The sequence below is a fragment of the Crocodylus porosus genome, unplaced genomic scaffold (genome assembly GCF_001723895.1).
Source record: "Crocodylus porosus isolate Cpor-Errol unplaced genomic scaffold, CroPor_comp1, whole genome shotgun sequence".
Taxonomy (NCBI): Eukaryota; Metazoa; Chordata; order Crocodylia; family Crocodylidae; genus Crocodylus; species Crocodylus porosus.
The window spans coordinates 10646504-10656283 of NW_017728909.1; the positions used below are offsets into that span (position 1 = coordinate 10646504).

A 9780-nucleotide genomic window follows, 5' to 3' on the forward strand; every position below is an offset into this window, starting at 1 on the left:
GTTGGTATTTGACTCCCCCTACTGAAATCTGTGGCATATGACACATGGGGGCTTAACTCACTCGAAAGCGCCGTTTGTGCAAACACAGATGCCGTGTGGTGCAAACAAAAACGCACCACACCAAAAAAAAGCTGCATTAAAATTGTTGGGTGGTCTACATTAATGCCTGTGTTGTCTACATACGCCTACAGAGTCTTTTGAAGAGGCTGGAGCGGTCTAGCTGACAGTGCCATGGCAGCAGCAGCTGTAGGACTACACACTCAGTCTTTAACCAGTTCTTCTCTCACCTAGTTTTGCAGCTATACCAAGCCTCTCAAAACATTGAGGATAGTCAGAGAATTTGCGCAGTTCCCTCCCCCACATGCTGCAAATGAGAGTGCCAGCAGCTGCACCAGAAAGGCATCAAAGGCAGGCATCTGGCAAGAGAGAAGTATCACTTCAGCATTTCACCCACAGTGGATTCAAGAGGACAGACAACTGCTGGTAGCCCAAAACCTGACTCAGCCCTAAGCACGGTGCACATAGTCAGGTGCAGATCTGGAGGTAAGCAAACCAAAGCACTGAAGTCAGGCAACAGCAGCCACGGAAAAGCAGGTAGTACAAAGAAGCAGCATTTGGCATGTGTGATTCGCACAGCTGGAAACAAAATGGAAATCAGGGCTTTTCCTATATAACCTCCACCAAACTTTCTGTAGGTGAGCAAACAGCCATATGCACCTCTTTAAAGAGCACAAAGGAAAGTTACAGATTTTCAAGGAACATTATTTTTGCATCCTATGGACAATGACCATATAGCAGATGTTTTCCATATGGCCCTCACCCTCCTTATTTTTACTGGGTACCAACTTGTCCCTGGCTACCCTCTTGTTCACAGGGTGATGAAATCTTACAGAATCATAGACAATGAGGGTTGGAAGGGACTTCAGAAAGTCACAGCTAGTCCAACTCCCTGCTCAAAGCAGAACCAGCCCCAACTAGATCATCCCAGCCAAGGCTTTGTCCAGGCAGGCCTTAAAAACCTCCAAGGATGGAGCTTCCACCACCTTTCTGGGTAACCTGTCCCAGTACTTTACTACCCTCCTAGAGAGAGAGTTTTTCCTAATATTCAGCCTAAACTTCCCTTGCTGCAAGATGAGACCAGTGCTCCTTACTTTATCATCTGCCACTACTGAGAACAGTCCAGCTCCATCCTCTTTCCAATCCCCCTTCAGTAGTTAAAGGCTGCTATAAAATCCCCTCTTAGTCTTCTCTTCTCCAGACTAAATAAGCCCAGTTCCTCAGCTTCTCCTCACAAGTCATGTCCCCCAGCCCCTGAACCATTTTTGCTGCTTTTTGCTGAGCTCTCTCCAATTTGCCCACATCCCTTCTGCAGTGGGGGCCCACAACTGGACACAGTACTCCAGATGTGGACTCACCAGGGCTGAATAAAGGGGAATGGTCACTTCCTCTGATCTACTGGCAATTCTCCCACTAATGCAGCCCAGGATGCCATTAGCCTACTTCACAACAATGGCACACTCTTGGCTCATATTCAGCTTATTGTCTACTGTAACCCCCTGGTCCTTTTCTGAAGAGCTCTGTTTCAATGGGAGTGAGACTGTTATGCATCTGTTTTAATGGAAGTGACCCTGGGAAGAGGCATGTCATCCATGACCATACATGAGATGCTTAACTCTGACTTGGAGCAGACAGAAGACGGGTCACTGAGATAACACATACCTCCTTAGGTCTAGAGAGGCTGTCAGTGCAGTAGGTTGTCTGTCTCAGCAGATGCCCCAATTAGGCCACCTCCTGTCTTTCAGGCGGGCTCCAGAAAGCCTTCATGCTCTGGGGCTCAGCATAACTCCAAAGCCCTCTCAGCTCTCCCAGAGAGACTTCCTATGTGCTCTGGTCCTACCAAGTCCAAGGTGGCTCTGAACACTGCTTTTATTTCCATACAGCAATCACCAACCAGATGTAGGGTGACAGGCTTTTGGGAGGAGGGCTTGCGCGTGACGTTCCAAGCCACTGGAACAGCCCGACTGCACTTCTTTTTACAAAGGTCTCTCTCCCCCCGGAGCAGAAACTGGCCATAGGTGCTTCTGCATTGCAAATCTTAGGACATCAATGGGCCTGCCTGCACATCAGTGTTACCAGGGTCTGCTGCGATCTGTGCATCATGAATACTGCCTCTCTGCCATTAGCTTGCTCTTATCAAGGGATGGATGGAGAAAGATCTTTTTTTACATGTGGGTGATTGGGATGACGTGACTCATACTTGGTAACAGTGGCATGCTCTATAATATAGACGGCTTCTTTATATAGTACTTAGAGGCTATGCTGATTCCCTATCAGTGGCCAACTGCCAGATGCCATGTTGTGGACTGGTGGTCATTTGGGCTCTGTGTGGTACTGCTAAGCCTGGCAATGCATTATGCGCCTTCTTCAGGAAGATGATTACTGGATTCTTTCTACTATAAATTGACCTTTGTTTCCTAAAAACAAGAATAAAAAAATTGCACCTGACTTCCAGGCAGATTTATAATCAGCAGTCAAGCTATATTTGTGCCTTAATGGCTTTTTGGTTGATCCTTTTATTTGGGGTAAATGTTGTTTTTCCCCTAACTGAATCTGAACATGCGGGGTGGAGCTACAGGCAGGGCCAGCTGATAATAAGAATATGATATACTTCTGCAGTGCTAGTGCCAAGCCTAGTGCACCTGGTTATGGAGGATGCTTGCTGCTTCTGAAGGAGTCCTTTGGTGATAAAGTCAGGCACGGTACAACCAGAACGCATGGCGGGGGCGGCCGCATCGTGTTGCCTGAACCCACGCATACTGCACCCCCTGTCCTATACCAGGACTCCAAGGTGGAGAGAAATCTACTCTGCTTGGCCATCTCCTGCATATTCAAAAGGCTGACAGCACTGTGTGATTCATCACAGGCACAGCACAAATATTCAGTCACCTGCTGCTGATGCCAAAGCTGATCCAGAGGGCACTTCCCTTTGAAACCAGTGGCCTGACCACTAGGTTAGATATTCAGAGTGAGGGGAAGGAACCACCCAACCATCCAGTCAGTCAGTTGACAGGTCTCACACTGGAAAAGCTATTTTGAAAAGTCCTGATACAGCTTTAGATGGAAACAAGAGAGGCCTTGCCCCGTGCATCATTTCCCCGAAGCCCCTTTCTTCTATACATCAGCCGAGCATTGGAATTGTAGCTGTTGTGGGTCAGAGGAATAAGCCCTTGAGTGGGCCTGAGCTTGGCACTACCTGGCCAATTTTAGTTACTATCAAGCTTGACTGCAGGTAACTTCTGAGTTAAAAATTGTCCTGTGTCCCACAAGCTAGTCAGTCTCCCTGAAAAGCTGCAAGATAAACTGAGTCCGATAGTGCAAATGATGATCACAATCCAAGTCTGGTGGAGAGGCAGGAGGAGGCAGCTCCATGCACCGCTCTGTGATCTGACTGATCGAGTCAGGAATGATGCTACGGGCTTTGGGTGCAGCCTTGTCTGGTCAGCCACGGACAAACAAAATGTCAGGGGTGGCCCATGCCCTGGGTCAGCAGAGGATAGACAAGGTAAGCTGAAGGGGGCAGGTGGGGCTTTGGTGCATGAGATACACCAAAGCAAACAATACATTAACTGTGGGATCAGCTGCAGAACTGCATGATAAACCAGGCCAGCCACCCGAGTCTGGGCTCTCAGTCAGCATGCAGCTGGATGCTTAGGGGACAGGGACATTTTCCTGGTTATAGATCATTCTTATGGCCGACTGCCGCGGTTGTCAGTTCATTTTTTAATTGACTTTGCCTTTTATCGTGTTTTGGGGTATGGTGCACAAATGCCCGCGCTGCATGTACTGATAAACAAGTCACCCATAATCATCAACAACCTGCAAACAAGTGCAGCTGTTTCAGTGGCAAGCTGTGCAAGTTGATGCCAGCAACTACTGTCCAGCAGCAAATCGCCTGGCTAAACTGCACAGAAGGGCCTTATAACAAGTCTCATTTTAACCATTTTCTTTGATTTCTTTAGTGATCAAAGCTAAAGGGCACCATCCTGAACCTGGGCTCCAGCCGAACCACCTAGGAGCAGTGAGGTTTATCCCCTGAAAATGACCGTCTGCCTCCCTTTGAAAATAGGGCTGTCAGCTCAAGTGCCCCACTGACCTCGTAGAAAAGCACTAGACAGAGACACTAGAGAGCTGGATTCGGCTCACACCTCTGGGAACGACGCTCCTGCGCAACCTTCACTGAATCTCTCAGAGCCTCAATTCTCACTCTGTACAAACTGTGATAATAATCCTTTCCTCCTCCGCCTGGGCCCGTTTTGTCTTTTTACATTTTAAGATGCTTGTCCCAGACAATGATCAGGCCTAGCACCAAGCACAATACACCGACCAGACTGCTCAAAAAAGACTGTGGGTGCGCCTCAGATACGAATAATCTCAGCCCACCTGAGGAGCGATACCTCTCGCTGCCGCCCTGAGGACCCCAATATTTCAGCTCTTTGGGGGTTAAACCGTGGTGGACTGTGCCTGTGCAACGAGCATTTGTTAAACAGAGTTTTTAAAATAGAAAGAGAAGATGGGGATGGAGACTAACCAGACAGTGCCTATAATATTATATCGGTCTGTTGTAACCAAGGAACGCCTGTATAAACAAAACACAAAAACCGTGGCCCTCTCCCCGCGTACACGTTTATTTTCTATAATTAATTGGGCAAGAATGGAGCTTGGGAAAAGCTCAGCTATGGTCAGAATTCATGGACTTCTTTCGAGTAATTACACGCCGGGAGCAGCTGCAAATATCTAATTACCTGCAACATGTTGAGGAGCAAACTTCGGAACTTGGTCCCTTCCACCATGAAGAGTGCCATTTTGTCGCACAGCTTGGCTGCTGTGGAGGCAAAGCTCCGGTCCGTGACTGCTTTCTGGTAAATGGTCTTGACAATCTCGCCCAGCATCTCCTCCGAGTTAGTGGAGTTCTGGGCCTCCTCCATGAAGGTGGTGAGCTTCGAGTCCACGTCGCTGCTGTTGTTCCTCATGCTGTTGAGGATTTCAATTAATTTGTCCATTTTGTTCTTTTCGGGGTTGGTCGTCTCCACCGTGACTTCGTCCTGGTCCGCGAAAAGGGAAAGACAAGGCGTCTGTTACACAAGGAAAAAACAGATAGATCAGCTCTTGTCCTTCCATACACAATGAAGGGGATGGGGGTGAATTTTGGGAGTCATATAGTTAGGCCTAGAAACATTAAGCATATTCTAGTGGTCTAAGACCAAGGTGGGGAGCCAGGAACTTGTGAATATTAGTTATAGCTTGGCTGTAGGCCTCCTAGCTCTGGAAATACCTGGATCCTGCTGGGCACATACCGGTACTACTACCAGTCGTTCCCATCAGAGCCCTCGTCTCTACGGTAGTAAGAAACACCAGTGGTTTCTGCAGTATTTTCACCAGCAGGTGACCCTGACTCTTCAAGCACTGAGAACTAACAATGCTCTTAGGCGCCTGCGCTGCTAAGGAGGGAGGGACACAGGTCCCTCTGCTGCTTTTATGAAGCAAGGGACTCGGCCAGATTATGTCACACCTCTTATCTTCTTTCCATGCTCCTACTTAATACTTTCTATTCACCTTCTCTCCTCTTTTCCCTTTCTTATTAGTTGCAGCAGGTTAGTCCCAGGAGATGCTGATCCTTGCTCTGCCTCGCAGGACTCCCAGGGTACGTCTACACAGCTCACCTGTTCTTCCCAGCCGTTCACAGCTAGGTCAGGAACTAGAAACAGAAGAAGGTACCACGCAGCTCTCCACAGGTTGATTTACCCTGCTGAGAACTGGAAGTTTTCTGCTACCAGAATCTGAGCTAACTTGGGTGTCTCTAAACTGCGTGATACAGTGTAGACGTATCCAGTGTCATGGTACATATGCTTTTCTCAGTGAAAGGAAGTTTGAGTTAAGGCCTGGACTAGGACTCAGATGTTGGGTCAATTCCTGACTCTGCCAGAGACTTCCTATGTGATCACCAGCAAGTCACTTCATTGTGTTGTGCCTCAGTTTCCTCATCTGGGAAATGGGAATAACAATGCATCGCAGTCATATTTACGAAAAATCATCCATTCATGTTTGTGAGGCACTCTGATAATAAGGCCTTTCCGTACTTAGAGCTGGGTATACACTGAGCAACCCAAATAGTTAAGAGGTTTGTCACATGAGATACATGCACAATCTGAACCAACTGCGGTTCCTACAAGAGCTGTAATGTTTTCATCTCTCAGCTGATGTACTTTTAAGTCAGTGTGGTCTTCACTGCAGCTCAACTTTTAATTCTCCTGCGAAACCTTCTGCTAAGGACAGACGCACAGCAGCGAGGTCTCCCGCTTGCTCTGATCTATTCACTTCTCTTCCTCCTTTCTTATTCAAGCAGAAGGCAGGGCAGAGTGTATCCGACTACAGGCTAACGTGGCTAACTACTTCTCTCTTTTCTACTCAGAATAGGAGAGTCCTTGAAACCTTTAGCAAACGCCAGGTGTGGCCTCAGCACCAGGTGGGTGAAGGTAGGAGACCAGCTGTGTAAACCAAACACTGGAGATGGGGCAGAAACACAGCCTAGTGTTTACTTGGTGGGTTGATTTTACAAGGTCCTGGCTCCCAGGAATTAAGACTATTGGTCTGATCCTGCAATCCTGCTCTCATTTACGTAGACTTGTCAGACATTTCAGCAGACTCACAGAGCACACTTCTGTGTAAGAACATTTTAATAAGCAAGCACTTGCAGGAGCAGTTTCTATATCAGCATATAGACACAAACTTGCAAATGAACATTTTAAACTATTCTCAGCATCATCTTTGCTTTACAAAAACAGTAAACAATTAAAATTTAAACACGGTTAGCATTGCCTGTATTGCACTCTCTCCCATATTGCCTGAGTAGATAACACGCGTTCAAAAGGATGTACATGCACTGTAAAACTGTTAATGCTCATTTTGTTTCATGGACTAATTTCTTTTCTTTTTTTTTCTTGCCCTACATAGTTGTTTATTTTTGCTTTAAAAATGAATATATCTGTTGGGGGGGAAAGCTGTTCGAATTCATTTTCAGTCTGCAAAAATAAATTCGTATTAAGAAAAAATTGAGGTCTACAGGGTGTAGGCTGACATTTCAACAAAGAACCTGTAAAAAGTCGAAGCTGAACATTGTTTCCAAAAAGTACATTTCCGCCCCCACTTGTGTACAACAGTGTTGTTATTGCTGAGCTGCTTTAGGGAAGGAGGAAGGATAAGGGTGTTTATATATATATCCATCCTTCCATTAAGACAGGTGGATATCAAGTTTAAGTGGCTAAATCCAACAATCCAATGTTCAGTCTGAATTCTGTATTTGTAGTCCACAAACCAGATGGAGCATGTGAAACACCACAAAGAATCGGCTGGAAATTACAAACAGCCTGAAAAGTGTATGTGTTCCCATTATTCCCAGGTTGTATCTACCCTATAGAGGTGGCATGTAGACATGATGCTACTGAGCATGCCGTGCTTGCCCAGAAATAGACCTGCTTGCCCCAAAACAGGCCTTCTGGGGCATCCATCTGGGGCTGCTCTCAAGCCTTCAGCCTTCATTGGGCTTGAGTGGCTGCTGGGGATAAGGCTAGAGTGGCCTCATGGGTACCTGCCAGCAGGCGCGGATAGCCAGGGGACACGTGGGCCCATTCTAGCAAAGATGCGCCACCCAATAAAGCCTAATGAAGAACCCGAAGACCTGGTCTCCCATCAGAAATACTAACTGTAGGAGACTGGAAGGTGAGTTTGGCGCCCTCATGAACTGGACCCCATGTAACCCAACCCCCCAGATGTGAGATGATCAGCAACTGGGGATTTTATGAAGGGAAACTCAGTTTCTTCAAGAAAAATAGTACCTTTTCTTTTAGTCTCCTTCGCAGTCTGTCTTTGGATGACTGAAGCAAGTTGATTTTGGGCCTTTCCCCGATGCGCTCATGAATACTATCTTTCCGTTTGGGTTCCTGCTCCTGAATATACTGCTGAGACTGCTTCTCCACCGCTTCTGTGCTGCGGTGCATCTCCAGGGGGATGTGCACCGTGCAGACAGAAGCATCCTCGATTTTCAGATTCTCTGTCTCTTTGGCATTTCTGTGTGTTTCTTTGTCATTAGGCGAGTGCTTCTGGTTGTGGTGCCATCGCCGGTTTTGGCTGTACCCATGGTGGCCTGTCCTCCCCGAGGAGTGTGGGGCTTGGCCTCCCTGGTAGAGTTTCTGGTGTTCCCTGTTGTGTTTGGTGCTCCCTTGCTGATTATCCGTGTGCTGCTGCGCTTTGTTTCCGCCTGGAGGTCTCTGCTGTCGCCTGTGAACCCAAAGAGAGGAAAATCAGTATGCTCAGGCCGCTTCCTGAGTTAACCAGCACCAGGAGAGCAGCAAATATGCCCTGAGAGCTCCCCGCCATGTAATTCTGGGCACTGATTACTTCCTGGCTGTTACTGGGGAGCTACTTGGCACTCTGGCAATTCAGTTCTCAAACATGAACTCCCAACCTCCTCACATTACTCCTGCCTGCCAGTGCTCTCTCCCTCCTTTCCATCTTGAGCCCAGCTGAGCATTCAAGTTGCCTTTCACAGGAATTAATCCCGCTCAAGGCCGCTGGATTCGAGTTGTCATCGCCTGGTGCCCAGGGATGGTTCCTGTGACCGTGCTGGCCCTTTCTGCTCCCTTCTATGCAGGCAGACAGCAAGCTCACGTGCGCCCTTTGCTCCTCCTCTCATGCTACCCTGTTCCTAAAATCCCCCTGCTCAGAGTCGGATGTTCTTGTTCTGTCTGGGACCTGCCTGCAATGGTCTCCAAACCCAGCAACTCTCTTCGTTTTCAATAAAAGCAAGTTTTACAAAGTACAGAGACATCAAACAGCATGTCAGATAGAAACTACCCAAATGCCCGCTGTTATTCAGGGAATAGCTATCTAGACTCGGACGTGGGAGTTCACCGTTGTGCTTTGGCCCCTGGTGTTCTGGACATCCCTGGGCAAACTACCATTTTACCATTTGTAAAAGAAATAATTGCACTCCTCTATCTCACAGCGATGTTGTGGGACAGAAATGCAATGTGGCTTGTGAGGCACTCAGATGCCACGGTAATCGCTGCCAGGTAAGTACCTGACAGAAGCACAGATTTGTATTGTAAAGTATTTCACAATACCTGAATGATTTTACACACTGCTGCATCCAGTACTGGGCTATCCTAGCCAGGCAGATTAACACTAAGCCACTACAACAGAGCCCGGTTGTCTGGAGCGTCTCACTTCTTACAGGGAAGAGACTGCGTGTCTTCTCAACACCAAACCTGGGGAACTGGCCCATTGGCATCCAAGGCAGTAACAAAACCGATGTGGGCTTCTTCACCTTTTTGAAAAGCAAGCCTATGTGCAAAGCCTTTGTTCTGGGATTTTCAAAGCTTATGTGCTGGGATTGTCAATGGATACCATTTCTTTGGTTCCCTTTGAAAATCTCAGCCTTGTTGCTATGTTAGTTGAGCAGTCCTTTCTGGACCATAACAAAAGACTTGGCTTTTCCCAGCCTCCGTAGTAAAACGTCCCTTTGGAAGGAAGCTGTCCTGAGAAGAAATATTAGGGATAATTTTTTCCATGTTCTTAAGACAAAAGAAGTTTCAGATCTGCCTTCTCCCAGCACCATTTCACTGACTTGTAGCTCTATGATTTCATAGATTTCATAGACGTCAGGGCTGGAAGGGACCTCGGGAGATCATCGAGTCCAGCCCCCTGCCCAAAGGGCAGGAAGTC

General features: G+C 47.4%; 1 protein-coding gene across 6 annotated transcripts in view; it reads right to left on the reverse strand.

The window, feature by feature from the left end:
* CTIF (cap binding complex dependent translation initiation factor) overlaps positions 1 to 9780 on the reverse strand; it is a 331179-nt gene that overhangs the window by 92620 nt on the left and 228779 nt on the right. For 5 of the 6 annotated variants that reach the window (XR_002100346.1, XR_002100345.1, XM_019531783.1 and 2 more), the window contains 2 exons: positions 7893 to 8334; positions 4803 to 5132 (listed from right to left, as the gene is read on the reverse strand). Coding sequence is in view for 4 of the 6 variants with exons in the window: in XM_019531783.1 (XP_019387328.1) it covers positions 4803 to 5132; positions 7893 to 8334 (772 nt within the window). In the remaining 2 variants the exon portion in view is untranslated. The remainder of the gene's footprint in view (positions 1 to 4802; positions 5133 to 7892; positions 8335 to 9780) is intronic. The other variant, XM_019531784.1, reaches the window with a different exon arrangement.